Source organism: Macaca nemestrina, chromosome 1, assembly GCF_043159975.1.
Source record: "Macaca nemestrina isolate mMacNem1 chromosome 1, mMacNem.hap1, whole genome shotgun sequence".
In the NCBI taxonomy this organism is placed as follows: domain Eukaryota; kingdom Metazoa; phylum Chordata; class Mammalia; order Primates; family Cercopithecidae; genus Macaca; species Macaca nemestrina.
This window is the reverse complement of record NC_092125.1, coordinates 187,905,839-187,925,192: the sequence shown is the minus strand read 5'-3', so window position 1 is coordinate 187,925,192 and position 19,354 is coordinate 187,905,839. Positions and strand designations below refer to the sequence as shown.

General features: G+C 41.0%; 1 protein-coding gene across 2 annotated transcripts in view; it reads right to left on the bottom strand.

Annotated features, from left to right (window-relative positions):
• IP (intracisternal A particle-promoted polypeptide) overlaps window positions 1–19,354 on the bottom strand; it is a 43,808-nt gene that overhangs the window by 8,592 nt on the left and 15,862 nt on the right. For both annotated transcript variants that reach the window (XM_071093938.1, XM_011764017.3), the window contains exons 4-8: window positions 18,477–18,632; window positions 16,474–16,641; window positions 8,959–9,096; window positions 6,471–6,593; window positions 3,484–3,704 (exon numbers count right to left, since the gene is read on the bottom strand). In XM_071093938.1, coding sequence (XP_070950039.1) covers window positions 3,484–3,704; window positions 6,471–6,593; window positions 8,959–9,096; window positions 16,474–16,641; window positions 18,477–18,632 — 806 coding nt within the window. The remainder of the gene's footprint in view (window positions 1–3,483; window positions 3,705–6,470; window positions 6,594–8,958; window positions 9,097–16,473; window positions 16,642–18,476; window positions 18,633–19,354) is intronic.

Here is a 19,354-nt window from a genome sequence, read left to right as displayed (position 1 = left end):
CAGCAACATCCAAGTAGCATTTAGTACTCTAAGTGTGTACATCTTGGTTTCTAAATACTGTCCTTCACCAAAAGGAAATAAGGCTTCTTGAAGAAATGGCTGATTCCAGGGCTAAAGCAGAAAAAGTATAAGATAAGCTGAAAATATTTCTGCCAGAAAATAAAGAAATGCTGAATGAATGATAGCAATGTATCAAAAGGACACAGGAGGGATTTCCATTTCCAGACAAAAATAGATCAATTGTTACCAAACTTGCCCTCCTACCCTAAAGACCTAGAAAACTAGATAAAACATGAAACAAAACTCTTAGGCATTATGCCAGGAGCGGTGGTGGCTCACGCCTATAATCCCAGCACTTTGGGAGGTTGAGGTGGGCAGATCACTTGAGGTCAGGAGTTTGAGACCAGCTGGCCAACGTGGCAAAACTCCTGACCTCATATGATCCACCCACCTCTGTCTCCCAAAGTGCTAGATTACAGGCGTTAGCCACTGTGCTTGGCCAAAGTATATTTTTGTAAGTTCCTTACTTTCAAGTGATACAGTATGATATTGTAGATTTGATACACTAAAAATACATAATGTAAACCTGTGATATTATTAAGTACATAGCCTTCAACCCGTTTCCTGGCATACAACTCCTAACATCCTGAGAATATCCAGTGATGCCTTTTTGTTTGCTAATGTTGACTGATGGCTGGAAGCCCATAGTTAGCTTCAGAATTAGGGATGCTCACCAGAAAGACCAAGGCATGATTATAGAATTAGAACTTTCAGTCCCACCCCGACTTCCGGAGAGGGGAGAGGAGCTGAAGGTTAAGTGGATGCCCAGTGATATAATCAATCATGTCTATATAATGAAGCCTCCAGAAAAACCAGCCCAGACATGGGGGCTCACACCTGTAATCCCAGCACTTTGGGAGGCCGAGGGAGATCAAGACCATCCTGGCCAACATGGTGAAACCCCGTCTATACTAAAAATACAAAAATTAGCTGGACATGGTGGCGTGTGCCTGTAGTCCCAGCTACTTGGGAGGCTGAAGCAGGAGAATTGCTTGAACCCAGGAGGCGGAGGCTGCAGTCAGCCTAGATCGTGCCATTTCACTCCAGCCTAGTGACAGAGCAAGACTCTGTCTAAAAAACAAAAACAAAGAAACAACAACAACAACAACAAACCCAAAAGGACTGAGTTTGGAGAACTTCCTGATAGTTGAACACCTGGCGTTCTTAGAGGGTGGCATAACCAGAGAGGTCACAGAAGTACCATGCCATTCCCCCATACCTCCCCATATGCATCTCTTCATCTGTATCCTTTGCAATATCTCTTATAATAACCTGGTAAACATAAGTAAGTGTTTCCGTGAGTTCTGTGAGCCACTCTAGCAAATTAATTGACTCCAAAGAGGGTGTTGTGAGAACCCCAACTTGGAGCCAGTTGGTGAGAAGTTCCAGAGGCCTGGACTTGGAATAGTGCCTGAAGGAGGGGGCAGTCTTGGGGACTGAGCCCTCAACCTGTGGGGTCTGAGGCTATCTCCAGGTAGACAGTATCAGAATTTAACTGAATTCGAGGACATCTAGCTGGTATCTGCTGCTTGATGTGTAGGGGAAAACCCACACACATTTAGTCACAGAAGTTTTCTGTGTTGATGATTGTTGTGACGTGAGATCAGAGTAGAAAACATGTTGAGTATGTTTTTTCCACCCACAAAACCCTAAAGTAATCACCAAGAAAAAAGGTGAAGAAATACAGCTAACTAGACAATAAAAGAGAGAAAATTCTATGGGATACTACAACAATCAATATAAAGACAAAAAGAAGAAAAAAGAATCAAAGAATGGATTTCATAAACAGAAAACAAATGACAAGGCCATTTTTATATTTTAATATAAATGCTAACTAATTAAAAGGCAACATATCAAAATATGTGGGATGAAGTTAAAGCAGTGCTCAAAGAGAATTTATAGTTTGTATTATAGAAAAAGGAAGGTCTAAAATCAATCATCTAAGCTTCCACTTTAAGACTCTAGAAAAAGGCCAGGCACGGTGGCTCAAGCCTGTAATCCCAGCTCTTTGGGAGGCCGAGACGGGCGGATCACGAGGTCAGGAGATGGAGACCATCCTGGCTAACACGGTGAAACCCTGTCTCTACTAAAAAGAATACAAAAAACTAGCCGGGCGAGGTGGCGGGCGCCTGTAGTCCTAGCTACTCGGGAGGCTGAGGCAGGAGAATGGCATGAAGCTGGGAGGCGGAGCTTGCAGTGAGCCCAGATCGTGCCACTGCACTCCAGCCTGGGCAACAGATTGAGACTCCGTCTCAAAAAAAAAAAAAAAAAAATCTAGAAAAAAAGAGAGCTGAGATTGTTGGGATTTGGGGAGTGCAGTGGCTCCCAAAGATCTGTAATGCCAGTGGTTTGGGATGCCAAGGAAGGATAATCACTTAAGACCAGGAGTCTGAGATCAGTCTGGGTTACATAGCGAGACCCTAACCCTAGGAAAAAAGAAAAAAATCAGCCAGGTGCAGTGGCTCATGCCTGTAATCCCAGCACTTTGGGAGGCTGAGGCAGGCGGATCACCTGATGTTGGGAGTTCGAAACCAGCCTGACCAACATAGAGAAACCCCATCTCCACTAAAAATACAAAATTAGACAGGTATGGTGGTGCATGCCCAAAATCCCAGCTACTCAGGAGGTTGAGGCAGGAGAATTGCTTGAACCCAGGAGGCAGAGGTTGCAGCGAGGCGAGATTGTGCCACTGCACTCCAGCCTGGGCAACAAAAGCAAAACTCCGTCTCAAAAAAAAAAAAAAAAAATTACTCTTGAGCGAGGGTCTCTCACTGTTACCGAGGTTGGAGCACAATGGCTTGATCACAGCTCACTGCAGCCTTGACTTCCTAGGCTCAAGTGATCCTCTCACCTGAGCCCCCTGAGTAGCTAGAACCACAGGTGCATACCACCATGCCCGACTAATTTTGTTATTTATTATACAGACAGTCTCACTATGTTGTTCAGGCTGGTCTTGAACTCCTGGGCTCAAGCTATCCTCTCATCTTGGCTTCCCAAAGTGCTGGGATTACAGGCGTGAGCCACCACGCCCAGCAGTACAAGAAAAAGTTTTTTTTAAATTAACTGGGCAGGAGTTCAATGTTACAGTGAGCTATGATTATATCAGTGCTCTCCAGCATGTGCAACAGAGCAAGACCCTGTCTCTTAAAAAATTAAAAAATAAATAAATAACCTAGAAAAAGAAGAGCAAACTCAATCAAAAACAAATAGGAAAAAGGAAAAAATAAGAACAGAAATCAATAAAACAAAACTGACAACAGAAGAAAAGCAATGACACCAAAAGTTTCTTCTTTGGAAAGAAAAAAGGGAAAAAAAAAATCCACAAATGATCAATATCATGAGTGAAAGAAAGTGCATCACCACAGATCTTACAGACATTAAAAGAATACCAGGATACTAAACATCTGAAATCATCCAACCTACCTCTTCAAAGGAATATTTTTCTACAGTATGAAGAGCATCTTGGGTCTCATTCCATCCTCCAATAGAATAGATGCAGTCATTGAGTGCAGCCACACCAAGATATGCTCTCCTGGTTCCCATTGGAGGAAGTGGAGACCAACGCTTAGAAAGTGGATCATAGACTTCAAAAGAACGAAGCTCTATTCCTTCATTGCTGATGCCCCCAATTACATAAATTAAACCTGGAAGTGGAATATTTTTGCTCAGATGCTACAGAAAGTGAGATACAAATAGTGATGAAAAGTAATGATTGTGATCTGTTTCCTATGCTGATGCTATGTTTAATCTAGGGCTTACAATTTTATTTAAGAGAGAAAATCAACTTTGTCAAGTTTATCACCTCACTATTCAGCAAGTTGTAAAAAATTAGTGGAACTAATTTAAAATAGCATTGAGTTTTCAAAGAACTTGAAATAATCTGTCAGCTAAGGATTTTCTATCTAATTATCTGCTTGGTGATCTCAGGTTCCAGATCCACCCACAGATAAAACAGGAAAGGAAAATGGATTTTTTTTTTCCCTAAAAAATGTTATGCACTTAAGCTGGGAATTACACGGCCCTCTTTAGTGACAGCCTATCTGTTGCTCAGATGGACATAAAGTAGGGAATTTAAATTTAAATAGTATGTGGCTAAATTAAGGTATCAGAATCAATTACTACAGTACACAGCTGGGTGTAGTGGTTCACAATCCCAGCACTTTGGGAGGCCAGGGAAGGCGAATCACTTGAGCTTGAGACCAACCTGGGCAAAAAATACAAAAAATACAAAATTAGTCAGGCATGATGGTGTGTGCCTGCAGTCCCAGCTACTCAGGCAACTGAGGTGGGAGGATGGCTTGAGTCTGGGAGGCAGAGGTTGCAATGAGCCAAGATTGCACCACTGCACTCCACCCTGGGCAACAGAGTCAGAACTTGTCTCAAAAAACAAAAACAAAAACAATTACTACAGTAAAATATAATGTAATTTACATGAAATTTCCTTATAAACTCTGGCAATCTACAATTATTTTTGAATCTGTAGTGTTGTACTTCATCTTCTAAAGTGAGGAGTTACAAAGAATTATATTTTACGACATGTGGGCTAGGCTGAGTGCAGTGGATCATGCCTGTAATCCCAGCACTTTAGGAGAACAAGGCGGGCAGATCACGAGGTCAGGAGATTGTGACCATCCTGGTTAACATGGTGAAACCCCGTCTCTACTAAAAACACAAAAAATTTGCCAGGTGTGGCGGGTGCCTGTAGTCCCAGCTACTCCGGAGACTGAGGCAGGAGAATGGTGTGAACCCGGGAGGCGGAGCCTGCACTGAGCCGAGATCGCACCACTGCACTCCAGCCTGGGTGACAGAGCGAGACTCCATCTCAAAAAACAAAAAACAAAAAAACAAAAAAAAAAAGAAAAAAGAAATGTGGGCTAAATGTTAGTATAGTAAACCTGGGTTTTAGTTCCAGCCTTGCCAGTAACCAGCTATGAGAAAAGACAACTCACAACCTTCCTGATCTTCAGCTTCCTCATCTATAACTTAAAGAAGTTGAAATAGGTAAGTTCAAAGATTCCTTTCTAGGCAGCTCTATGATTTTAGATGGAATGATAAAAATAATAAATATAAAACAACGAGGAGACATGATATTAAACAGTAAGATATAGTCTGCACCACATAATTTGCTAATAGAAATCAGAGAAGGTTGGCCGGGCGCGGTGGCTCAAGCCTGTAATCCCAGCACTTTGGGAGGCCGAGGCGGGTGGATCACGAGGTCAGGAGATCGAGACTATCCTGGCTAACTTGGTGAAACCCCGTCTCTACTAAAAATACAAAAAACTAGCCGGGCGTGGTGGCGGGCGCCTGTAGTCCCAGCTACTTGGGAGGCTGAGGCGGGAGAATGGCGTGAACCCGGGAGGCGGAGCTTGCAGTGAGCCGAGATCAGGCCACTGCACTCCAGCCTGGGAGACGCAGCAAGACTCCGTCTCAAAAAAAAAAAAAAAAAAAAGGAAATCAGAGAAGGTAACCACAAAGCAGAAGGAAGTTGACCAGATTAGGCTGTCATATAACAATGGGAAAGCTGCTTCCTTCTCCACAGGTGCATATAAATCAGCTCTCTAATCCTAGACAGAATCAGGTTCTAGTTAAAACATCTTACTACCTAACTCTCAGAGTATAGTAGACAATCAAAATAATGTTTGTATACCACTTTAATATGCAACATATAATTATTTAAATCTGTCACAGGATTATATGCTATGTGAACTGAATCACAATGTACTTTGTAGAAAAAAATGCTAAAGAAGCCTATAGAGACCATGAAAACAATTTATTTTTATTTATTTTTTGAGACAGAGTTTCACTGTTACCCAGGCTGCAGTACAGTGGCACCATCTCACTCACTGCAACCTCCACCTCCTGGGTTCAAACAATTATCCTGCCTCAGCCTCCCTAGTAGCTTGGATTACAGGAGTGTGGTACCGTGCCCAGCTAATTTTTGTATTTTTAGTAGAAATGAGGTTTCACCACATTGGCCAGGCTGGTCTCGAACTCCTAACCTCAGATGATCCTACTGGCTCAGCCTCCCAAAGTGCTGGGATTATAGGCATGAGCCACCACGCCCCAAAATTGTTTCTGATACTCTCTCCCTACTTAGAAATATTTACTTAGATGTTCATGGGAGAGAAAAGACAATAACAGATAACACTTCGAATGCTTATTGTGCTAGTCAGATATTCCTGCTTACTTGCAATTTTTAATGATAGCCTTGTTTATTTTGAAAAAATCAATTATTTTGGCAATACAGAAATAAAAGTCAACGATAGGAGGTAAAAACCAGAACTTCTATGCTGCTAGTATCAGTCATTCAATACCAACAGATCTAAAATATACTTTTGTGAAAATAAGGCCTCAAACTCAAAGTTTTTCAGAACTACATTTTGAGGAAAAATATTTTATAAAGTGATTACCTTGCATTTCACAGCACCCAAAGTAGTAGCGTGACACAGCCATGTTACCAACTACTTCCCATTTATTTTCATCAGGATCAAATCTTTCAATGGTGTTCCCTATCTCAGCTCCAACCCATCCACCTGTAATGAAACAGAAAAATGTTCATTTCTGGGATAAAAGAATCTTATTTATGACAAAGACCTTACAAAACATCTAAACCAATTATTTCATATTATAGATATCACATGAACCAAAGAGGTTATCTGTTCCACGATCCCATGAAAAAGTTAGAATTTGACCACGAGTAGAACTCAGGTCCTTGCATAACTGATGCTCTTTTGAGAAGAAAAAAAAAAAGAATTCAAGTCTTTTAACTCCCTATTTTTCACTAAAGACTAAAACAAAACAAAACAAAGAAAGCCCCAAAACTTCAATATATTGCATGGAAAAGACAGTATTTTGCAAAACTACCTTTTGAAATGACTTCTGGCTATTCAGAATGTTTATCCTAATCAAGGCCAGCTCCGAGCCTAATCAGAGCATACTGTGTATTTGGTTAATTTCAGGAACTTCAAAAAGGCCCTTTATCCCCACAATAACATTTTCTTAACACTCTCTAATTCTTTTTTTTTTTTTTTGAGATGGAGTCTTGCTCAGTAGCCCAGGCTGGAGTGCAGTGGCCAGATCTCAGCTCACTGCAAGCTCCGCCTCCCAGGTTTTACCCCATTCTCCTGCCTCAGCCTCCCGAGTAGCGGGGAATACAGGCGCCCGCCACCTCGCCCAGTTAATTTTTTGTATTTTTTAGTAGAGACGGGGTTTCACCATGTTAGCCAGGATGGTCTCGATCTCCTGACCTCGTGATCCACCCGTCTCGGCCTCCCAAAGTGCTGGGATTACAGGCTTGAGCTACAGTGCCCGGCCCTTTTTTTTTTTTTTTTTTTTTGAGATGGAGTCTCGCTCTGTCATCCAGGCTGGAGTGCAGTGGTGCAGTCTCAGCTCAGGCTCACTGCAAGCTCCGCCTCCCGGGTTCAAGCCATTCTCCTGCCTCAGCCTCCCGAGTAGCTAGGACTACAGGTGCCGGCCACCACGCCCAGCTAATTCTTTTTGTATTTTTAGTAGAGACAGGGTTTCACCGTGTTAGCCAGGATGGTCTTGATCTCCTGACTTTGTGATCCGCCCGCCTCAGCCTCCCAAAGTGCTGGGACTACAGGCTGTGAGCCACCGCACCCGGCCAACACCCTCCAATTCTTAAAGTTGAAAATATTTTTTCCCACAATTAACTGAAAAATGCAGATACTTATGGAGGTAATAAAATATAATAGATTACATTCACCTTAAGGTAACTCATATTTTTTGCACAATAGGTTTGGATGAGGGGAAGACACTGAGTTACAGTGAATTGAAGGAGTGACAAGGAGAAAATAGGGGAGGCTGAGAGCTATGTCAACTTATAACTTTCCCTAGGAACAACCTTGATTGTAACATTTGTTACACAGATATTCAAAGTAGAATAGCTCATAATCATTCACTACATCTACAAGAATAAAAATATAGTACAGAACTTCCTTGTGATATATTTAATTTTTTGGCATCTGTTTTCTTATATTAAACATAATTAGGCCACTATGCAGAGTGCTAAAAATGTTATACACTTAATTAAAATAATGAGATTTAACTACTCAGCTAAAGTACTGGCACTGGATGTCTCATCTATATTTTATCTCCAGTAATACAATTTTGAGAATAAGAATTTAAAGAGCTGGCAAGCACATCTACAGCATACAGTAGCTCCAGAGATACCTGCAGAAGAATGTGTATGACTAGCAGTTTGGTCAGCCAGCCAACTGGGCACCCTCCTCCAACCCCTCCAACCCCTGACCCCCTGACCCCTACCTACACCTTCCCCTAAGACCTTGCCCAGCCTCCAGAGTATATAGACTAAAGCCAGTTGGTTTTTAAAAAAAGAATGTAAAGAGCTGAAAAGAGGAAAAGAACATCTCTAAAGTCATCAGAACCCAACAATTTAAATAATATTAGCTATCTACAAACATTTCATATTCTCACTTCTTTGTGGGATCTAAAAATCAAAACAATTGAACTCATGGAGACAGAGAGTAGAAGGATGGTTACCAGAGGCTGGGAAGGGTAGTGTAGTGGGGGTGGGGAGGCAGGAGGTGGGCATAGTTAATGAATTTGAATAAAAACAAAAAGGAAGAATGAATAAGACCCAGTATTTGATAGCGCAATAGGGTGACTATAGTCAATAATAATTTAATTGTACATTTAAAAATAACTAGAAGAGTATAACTGGATTGTTTATAACACAAAGGATAAATACTTGAGGAGATGGATATCCCATTTTACGTGATGTTATTATTACACATTATGTGCCTGTATCTCATGTGCCCCATAAATATATATACCTATTATGTATCCACAAAAATGAAAATTAAAAATAAATACATAAATAATATTAGCTATCTTTAAACTGAACAGCATAATTACCCAAAGCATAGATAGCCCCATAACACACACACACTCCTAAGCCACAGCGAGGATGATTCATCGAAGCTACAGTTGTCCACTGTTTAGTAACTGGATCATAGCATTCAGTACAATCAAAAATCATTGAATCCTTTTCACCTGAGTTAAATAAAAGAGACATATATTAGAAAGTTTAGTAATGCTAATAGACTAGCACCATAATACAATATTCAGTAGTATTCCCTATTGTCAAAAATTCAACCATTATGTCTGATTTTATACTATTCATTTGCCTGTCAAGCATTATTTTGAATCTAGAGCACTGTCATTTATTAAAGCCCACTTATGAAACAGGCACAATTTTCCTATTATCTATTTTTACCACCCAAACAATCCATGTAATGTTTTAGGATACAATTTGCATTTTAATACTTCTATATTTTTTTTCACATAGTAGTTTGAGTGGCTGGCCCTGGTACAATTTGAGTTTTAATGTAATCCTTTCCTAACAACAAACAGAAAATGAATTTTTTTTTTTTTTTGAGACAGAGTCTCGCTCTGTCGCCCAGGCTGGAGTGCAATGGTGCAATCTCGGCTCACTGCAAGCTCCACCTCCTGGGTTCACACCATTCTCCTGCTCAGCCTCCCGAGTAGCTGGGACTACAGGCGCCCACCACCTCACCCGGCTAATTTTTTGTATTTTTAGTAGAGACAGGGTTTCACCATGTTAGCCAGGATGGTCTCCATCTCTTGACCTTGTGATCCGCCCGCCTCGGCCTCCCAAAGTGCTGGGATTACAGGCGTGAGCCACTGCGCCCAGCCTAAAAATGAAAAAATTTTAAAAAGATACCCAAATTTTCTTTTTTTTAATATTTATTTATTTATTTTTAGAGACAGAGTCTGGCTCTGTCACCCAGGCTAGAGTGCAGTGGCACAATCATCGCTCACTGAAGCTTTGAACTCCTGGACTCAAGTCATCCTCCTGCCTCAGCCTCCCAAGTAGCTAGGACTATAAGCATGTGCCACCATGTCCAGCTAATTTAGAATTTTAAAATAAGATATTTAGGAGTAAATCTAACCAAAGATTATGCAATGCCTCTATGGATAACATTTTAAAATATTACTTAAAGTTTTAAATTATGGAACATCTAAATAAATGAAGAGATGAATAATGTTGATGAATTATAAGAGTCAATGTATCATGAAGATTTTCCTATTTAAAAATAAGAGTCAATGTAAAGATGATAGTTATCCCCATATTGATTTATAGATTTAATGTATTCCCAATCAAAAAAATCCATTTTTTAACAGAATTCACAAACTGATTCTAAACTTTATATAGAAGTACAAAGAGCCTAGAAGAGCCAAGCATTCTCGGAAAAAAATAAGGAGAAACAGTCCCATCATATATCAAGACATATAACAAAGCTATAGTAATTAAAAAAGGGATAGACAGAAACTAATGGAACAGAAAAGAAATTCTAGAACAGAGACATACATATGATTGCTTGATAGAAGATAGAGTTAGCACTACAGAGCAGTGGGGAAACAACAATCTTTCATGCTAGGATAATGGATTATACATCGAGAGGAAAATGAAACTAATGCCTTACTGCATATTATCCATAAAAACTAAATTCCAGGTAGATTACTGACATAAATGTGAATGGAAAAACTATAAAACTGTATAAAACAATGAAGGTATAGGTCCTTATGATGTTGGAGTAGGGAAAGATGTCTCAAATAAGATGCAAGAAACATTAACCATACAGGGAAAAAAATAAGAGATTTGACTACACTAAAATTAAAAATATCTGTTCATCAAAGGATTCCATAAAGAGAGTAAAAGATGAAGCAGCAGAGTAGGAGAAGATATTTATAGCACATATGACTTTATGAGGGCCTAGAATCCTGAATATAAACAAAATTCCTATTGTACAGAAAATAGTTAACATAGCAGGCCTAAAAATGCCTGTCCTTAGAAAGGCCTATTTGGGGGCCGGGCACGATGGCTCACACCTGTAATCCCAGCACTTTGGGAGGCTGAGGTGGGCGGATCACAAGGTGAAGAGATCGAGACCATCCTGGCTAACACTGTGAAACCCCATCTCTACCAAAAATACAAAAAATTAGCCGGGCGTGGTGGCGGGCGCCTGTAGTCCCAGCTACTCAGGAGGCTGGGGCAGGAGAATGGCGTGAACCCGGGAGGTGGAGCTTGCAGTAAGCCGAGACAGCGCCACTGCACTCCAGCCTGGGCGACAGAGCGAGACTCCGTCTCAAAAAAAAGAAAAGAAAGGCCTACTTGGAAGGTTGATCCTTTGCCGGAATCTGGGAATATGGCTGGTTAACAGTTCCCTCCACTGATACAAAATTTTCCCAAAATGGTAAGAGTGGCTCACTGTGCTTGAACTGTACAAACAATGTGATTTATGCTGAACATACGCTTTCCTTCTGAGGGTCTGGGATTTTGGTATGTGCTAGGAAGAAAGAGGCTATGTGATCAGCTGCCTGCAAAAACCTTGGGCACTATGTCTCTAATGAGCTTCTCTGGTAGACAATACTTCCCACATGTTGTCACTACTAATTGCTAAGGAATTAAGCATGTCATGTGTGACTGTACTGAGTGAGGACTCTGGAAAGCTGTCAACTGGTTCCTTCCAAACTTCATCACATGTGCCTTTTCTTTTTGCTGATTTTGTTTTGTACATTTCGTTATAATAAATCTTAGCTGTGGATACAATTACATGCTAAATCTTGTAAGTCCTTTTAGCAAATCACTAAACCTGAGAGTGGTCTTGGGAACCCTGATGCACCTACAATCAACAAAATAGACAATTTTTTAAAAGGACTAAAGATCTAAAAAGTTACTTCTTGAAAGAAGAAATTCGGCTGGGCGCAGTGGCTCACGCCTGTAATCCCAGCACTTTGGGAGGCCAAGGCGGGTGGATCATGAGGTCAGGAGTTCTAGACCAGCCTGACCAGCCTGACCAACATGGTGAAACCCCATCTCTACTAAAAATAGAAAAATTAGCCAGGCATGGTGGTGCGCTTCTGTAATCCCAGCTACTCAGGAGGCTGGGGCAGGAGAATCACTTGAACTTGAAAGGCGGAGGTTGCAGTGAGTGGAGATCGCGCCACTGCACTACAGCCAGGCGACAGAGCGAGACTCTGTCTCAAAACAAAAACAAAAACAAACAAACAACAACAACAAAATTGGCCGGGCATGGTGGTCTATGCCTATAATCTCAACTACTTGGGAGGCTAAGGCAGGAGAATCTCTTGAACCCGGGAGGCAAAGGTTGCTGTGTGCCACTGCCCTCTAGCCTGGGAGACAGAGTGAGACTCCATTTCAAAAAATAAAAATAAAAATAAAAGGGCTGGGTGTGGTGGCTCACCCTGTAATCCCAGCACTTTGGGAGGCCAAGGCAGGCAGATCACCTGAGTTCAGGAGTTCAAGACCAGCCTGGTCAACATGGTGAAACCCGATCTCTACTAAAAATACAAAAATTAGCTGGGCATGGTGGCACATGCCTGTAATCCCAGCTACTCGGGAGGCTGAGGCATCACTTGAATCCAGGAGGCAGAGGTTGTTGAGTTGACAATGCACCACTGCACTCCAGCCTGGGCAACAGAGCGAGATTCCATCTCAAAAAATAAATAAATAGGCCGGGCACAGTGGCTCATGCCTATAATCTCAGCATTTTGGGAGGCCGAGGCGGGCAGATCACAAGGTCAGGAGATTGAGACCATCCTGGCTAACACGGTGAAACCCCGTCTCTACTAAAAATACAAAAAAAATTAGCCAGGCGTGGTGGCGGGCACCTGTAGTCCCAGCTACTCAGGAGGCTGAGGCAGAAGAATGGTGTGAACTCAGGAGGCGGAGCTTGCAGTGAGCCGAGATCACGCCACTACACTCGAGCCTGGGCGACAAGCGAGACTCCGTCTCAAAATAAATAAATAAATAAATAAATAAATAAATAAATAAATAAATAAATAAAATAAAAATAAAAGTAAGTATTTTACATAAGTAAAAAGCAAAAAAAGAAAAAGTTAATAACAATATATATCTCAAAAAGTTAAATACAGAAGGCCGGGCACGGTAGCTCACACCTGTAATCCCAGCACTTTGGGAGGCCGAGGCAGGCGGATCACAAGGCCAGGAGATTGAGACCATCCTGGCTAACACAGTGAAACCCCGTCTACTAAAAATACAAAAAAACATTAGCTGGGCGTGGTGGCGGGTGCCTGTAGTCCCAGCTACTTGGGAGGCTGAGGCAGAAGAATGGCGTGAACCCAGGAGGCAGAGGTTGCCGTGAGCTGAGATTGCGCCACTGCACTCCAGCCTGGGCAACAGAGCGAGACTCCATCTCAAAAAAAAAAAAAAAGAAAGTTAAATACAGAGTTACCGTATAACCTAACAATTCTACTCCTAAGTATATACCCAAAAGAAATCAAACTTATGTCTACACAAAAACTTTTATTTGAATATTAAGTGGAAATAATATAAATGTCCATCAACTACAGAATGAATAAACAAACAAAATATGATTATTTCGACACGATGAAATATTATTCAGCCATAAAAAGAAATGAAGTACTGCTAACAGAAAGAAGTCAGACACAATATTATATGATTCCATTTACATGAAATGTCCAGAATAGGCAAGACCATAGAGACATAAAGTAGATGAGCAGTTACTAGGGTTTAGGAGGAGAGATGGGGAGTGACTGCTGACAGGTACAGTGTTTCTTTCTGGGGTGATGAAATGTTCTGGAATGAGATAGTGGTGACAATTGTACAACTTTGTGACTATGCTAAAAACCACTAAATTATATTCTCTAAATTTTGGTATGTGAATTATATCTTAATTTTTAAAACCCAACATTTAGAATATGAACCCAGATATGTATGTATCGGGAAGAAACTAAACCAAAATGTTAACTGTGATTATTCTGGGTGGTATGATTATGGCATCAGGAATTTAAATTTTCTTTTTCTTTTTTTTTTTTTTTTTTTGAGACGGAGTCTCGCTGTGTCTCCCAGGCTGGAGTGCAGTGGCGTGATCTCGGCTCACTGCAAGCTCCGCCTCCCGGGTTCACGCCATTCTCCCGCCTCAGCCTCCCAAGTAGCTGAGACTACAGGCGCCCGCCACCACGCCCGGCTAGTTTTTTGTATTTTTAGTAGAGACGGGGTTTCACCATGTTAGCCAGGATAGTCTCGATCTCCTGACCTCGTGATCCACCCACCTCGGCCTCCCAAAGTGCTGGGATTACAGGCTTGAGCCACCGCGCCCGGCCTAAATTTTCTTTTTCATATGCTTCTGTTTTAGCAAAATTTTCTACAACAAACCTAACTTTTATAATTTTCAAAGTATTTAAAAGTTATATATTAAGGAATATCTTAAGATAGCAATGTTGACAGTATTAATAGCTAGAGAAGTCACAGCAGTTTTGAAGAGCCTCTGTAAGCACTTCTGTGGTATCAGGGGAGGGAATACATACATATGCAAGTGTCACACAAGGACCTCTGACCCTAGGTTAAACAGAAGAGTTCAAGTGATAAACCTATGCATAATTGACAAAAGACACATACAAGGAATTATTAAAGTTGTGGTCAAAGACTATATAGAATTGTGCTCTTTATGCAGACAAGAAGTTATTGCTTAAAATTCTAATTCCTTTGATGGAATTTTCTGATACACATGTCATTTCTTGATTTAATAAATAGTTCTGAGTTATATACCCTCCAAAGTAAAGACAAAAATCAAATAGTTCCTATATCTCCCTAATTTAAATTGACAGTACCATAGTCAGAAAATATTTATAAAATTTTTGGGTGGGGATGGCTCGCCAAACCCTGGCCCACTAAAAAATAAATCAATAAAATAAAAATAAAATAATTATAATTTTTTTAAAATACTGGCTGGGTGCCATGGCTCACATCCATAATACTAGCACTTTGGGAGGCTGTGGCAGGAGAATCACTTGAGGTCCAGAGTTCAAGACCAGCCTGGGCAACATAGTGAGACCCCATCTCTAAAAAAAAAAAAAAAAAAAAATTGGCCAGGCGTAGTGGCTCATGCCTGTAATCCCAACACTTTGAGAGGCCAAGGCGGATGGATCACCTGAGGTCGGGAGTTTGACACCAGCCTGACCAACATGAAGAAACCCTGTTTCTACTAAAAATACAAAATTAGCCGGGCATGGTGGTGCATGCCTGTAATCCCAGCTACAGAGGAGGCTGAGGCAGGAGAATTGCTTGAACCCAGGAGGCAGAGGTTGCAGTGAGCCGAGATCACGCCATTGCACTCCAGCCTGGGCAACAAGAGCAAAACTCCATCTCAAATAAATAAATAAATATTTAATGAGCCATACATGGTGATGTATGCCTATAGTCCCAGTTACTTTATTATTTAATAATTCATAAAAATAGTTTTACAAAACACCAGGATTTCAACAAGAAATATATCCTACTATCTTGTTGACTTGGTTTTTATGTACCCAGTATCCATACTGCTTGGTTTATTAAAAATGAATCATAATGCAGCTTTCAGAATTTAAAAAAATTCTATCATAAATATTGATCTAAATTTTGATGCCACCTTTTTTTTTTTTTGAGACGGAGTTTCGCTCTTGTTGCCCAGGCTGGAGTGCAATGGCACGATCTCGGCTCACTGCAACCTCTGCCTCCTGAGTTCAAATGATTCTCCTGCCTCAGCCTCCTAAGTAGCTGGGATTACCAGCACCCGCCACCATGCCCAGCTAATTTTTTTGTATTTTTAGTAGAGACAGGGTTTCACCATGTTGGCCAGACTGGTCTTGAACTCCTGACCTTAGGTGATCTGCCTGTCTCGGCCTCCCAAAGTGCTGCGATTACAGGCGTGAGCCACTACGCCAGGCGGGTGCCATATTCTATAAACAACTTTTCTTTTCTTTTTTGAGAGAGGGTCTTGCTCTGTCACCCAGGCTGGAGTACAGTGGCACGATCGTGGCTCACTGCAACCACTGCCTCCTGGGCTCAAGTAATCTTCCCACATCATCCTGCCAAGTAGCTGGGACTATAGAAATGTGCCACACATCTGGCTTATTTTTAATTTTTTTTAAGAGATAAAGTCTCAATATATTGCCCAGGCTGATCTCAAACTCCTGGGCTCAAGTGATCCTCCTGGCTCGGCTTCCAAAAGTGCTGGGATTACGGGTATGAGCCACCACACCTCACCACCACTTTTCATTAAAACCAAACCTAAGTATTCTGGCTTGTGATAAATCACAGTATTCATCCAATATGAAATATTCACCATCTTGCCCTTCCCCTTCCCCTTTCCCTTCCCCCTTTCACCTTTCCCCTTCCTCCTTCCCCCTTCCGTCCCTCTCTCCCTCCCTCCCTTCCTTCCGTCCTTCCTTCTTTCCATCCTTTCTGTAAATACTTGAGGACAATTAGATATATGTATATCACACAGCAACATATAAATCATAAAGCATATTAGAATATAGCCAATAAGACTAATAAAGAAAATAAGACATTTTTATTATTACCTCCAATAGCGTAGACCATCCCTCCTAGAACTGTTACTCCCAGCCCACTTCGAGCCTGATGAAGTGAAGATACAGTGGTCCAGTACTGGCTAAAGGTGTCAAAACGTTCCACACAGCTGAGGGCTCTGCTATCACTCCAACGACCCCCCTGCAACCGAGTATATCCACCTAAACAAAAGAAGAAAAGTGAGTACACAGCAAATCCCTTACTATTAAATAGAAAAATGGTAGTAATGAAAATCTAGTGTTCTACAGCTAAACATTTAGTATAACTATTATATAACAAGAAATAAATGGTTTAGAGCTTACTTTCTCCCTCTATATATAATGTAATATTCTTAAATTTGCCAATTCCTGAAAGATTGTGGCTTAAATAGTAAGAGGGTTAGCCTCAGTGTTTTACCACTTGGTCTTGGTTATAAATAGAATATTATATGAAATATAAATCTAGGCACTGCTTATTTGTTAAGTTAGGAAAGTTTCATTATAACTTTCATTAGTGTCTTTTTCAATTAAAAATAGTGAGTTGAAAGCTGTGTGTGTGTGTGTGTGTGTGTGTGTGTGTGTGTTTGAGGCAGGATTTCACTCTGTCACCTAGGCTGGAGTCCAGTGATGTGATCACAGCTTACTGCAGCCTCAATCCTCCCCCATCAACCTCCTGATGAAATCCTTATTTTGACTATACATCCAATAAGCAAAAAAATTTTAAGAAGCACCCAAAAGCATTATACTTAAATATTAATATATACATGTAATTGTAATTATATATGTGTAAATTATAAATTATCTCATACATCAGGTACTTACATAAAAACTATAATATGTATACAGATCTGCACTATATATATCAATATGTTATATATTATATGTATTTTAAATGCCGATAAAGTTTAATGCTTTTTTTTATTTTTTTGAGCCACTGTCTTGCTCGGTTGCCCAGGCTGGAGTGCAGGGTACAATCTCTGCTCACTGCAACCTTTGCCTCCTGAGTTCAAGTGATCCTCCCACTTCAGCTTCCCAAGTAGCTGGGACTACAGGCACACACCACCACACCAGGGTAATTTCTGTATATCTGTGTAAAGACAAGGTTTCATCATGTTGCATAGGCTGGTCTTGAACTTCTGGGCTCACACAATCCTCTGACCTCAGCCTTCCAAAGTGCTGGGATTACAGGCCATGAGCCACGACACCCAGATTTAAGTTAATGCTTTTTGAAATAAAAATAAAAAGAAGTTGTAATATGGGGCCGGGCACGGTGGCTCATGCCTGTAATCCCAGCACTTCGAGAGGCCAAGGCAGGCAGATCACAAGGTCAGGAGTTCGAGACCAGCCTGGCCAATATGGTGAAACCCTGTCTCTACTTAAAAATATACATATATACAAAAATTAGCTGGGCATGGTGGCGCATGCCTATAGTCCCAGCTACTCAGGAGGCTGAGGCAGGAGAATTGCTTGAACCCAGGAGGCGGAGGTTGCAGTGATCTGAGATCATGCCACTGCACTCCAGCCTGGGTGACAGAGTGAGGCTCTGCCTCAAAAAAAAAAAAAAAAAAAAGAAGTTGTAACATGTTCCGCTGATATTCCTATGGATCTTCCTTTATAACCACACTTTGGAGATCATTGATTCCTATCACTGCTAATGACTAAGATACTGTGAATAGTTTAAAAACTTGAGATTTATTTTCTTTATTTTTCACAAGAATTCAAATTTTTTACTTTTAAAGCAGCACTTCTTTAGTCACTTATTTGATAACTGGATAATCTACAAACTCAAAGGTTTAGATCACAGAATAACAGATATAAAATGAATAGCTATTTCTTTTTAGACATATTTATCATAATATATAAATGCAGTTTATAAATCTGTAGCCTGTATGTGAAATTTAATATGCCTCTTCAATACACCCACATATTCTATCATGTATAGTAAAAACAACAATATATTAAAAATTTTTGATCTGGAACACAAATATAATTTCTATTACTTTCTAAAGGGCTCTCACCTACTGCATACAGGTACTTTCTTGCTTTCTTCCGAGGTCGAACCTTAGATGTCTGCAGAAAACTACAAAACTTGTTCTCTTTGGGAGATTTGCATACTTCACAGTACTCTTTCAGAAGTGTTTGCAATGCAACACGAAGATTAAAATCGGATACTCCTAAAGCAATATTTAAAAAGACAATGTTTTAAACAATTTTTAAATAACATTGAAAAAACACATTTCTATAAAGATAAGACACATTTAACAATCAATAAATAAAAAATCATCACCAAACAATGGTGTTCGTTTCCTGCAATACTAAATATTGGTACTATTTTAAGGAAAGCATTTTCTTCACTAATGAAAAACAAAAAAGGCTGCTGTTAAAAAATATGCATCATATGGCCGGGCGCAGTGGCTCACGCCTGTAATCCCAGCACTTTGGGAGGCCGAGGCGGGCAGATCACGAGGTCAGGAGATGGAGACCATCCTGGCTAACACAGTGAAACCTCGTCTCTACTAAAAAATACAAAATATAAGCCGGGCGTGGTGGCGGGCACCTGTAGTCCCAGCTCCTCGGGAGGCTGAGGGAGGAGAATGGTGTGAACCCGGGAGGCGGAGCTTGCAGTGAGCCAAGATCGCGCCACTGTACTCCAGCCTGGGCGACAGAGCGAGACTCCGTCTCAAAAAATAAAAAAATGGCCGGGCGCGGTGGCTCAAGCCTGTAATCCCACACTTTGGGAGGCCGAGACGGGCGGATCACGAGGTCAGGAGATCGAGACCATCCTGGCTAACACGGTGAAACCCCGCCTCTACTAAAAAATACAAAAAACTAGCCGGGCGAGGTGGTGGGCGCCTGTAGTCCCAGCTACTCGGGAGGCTGAGGCAGGAGAATGGCG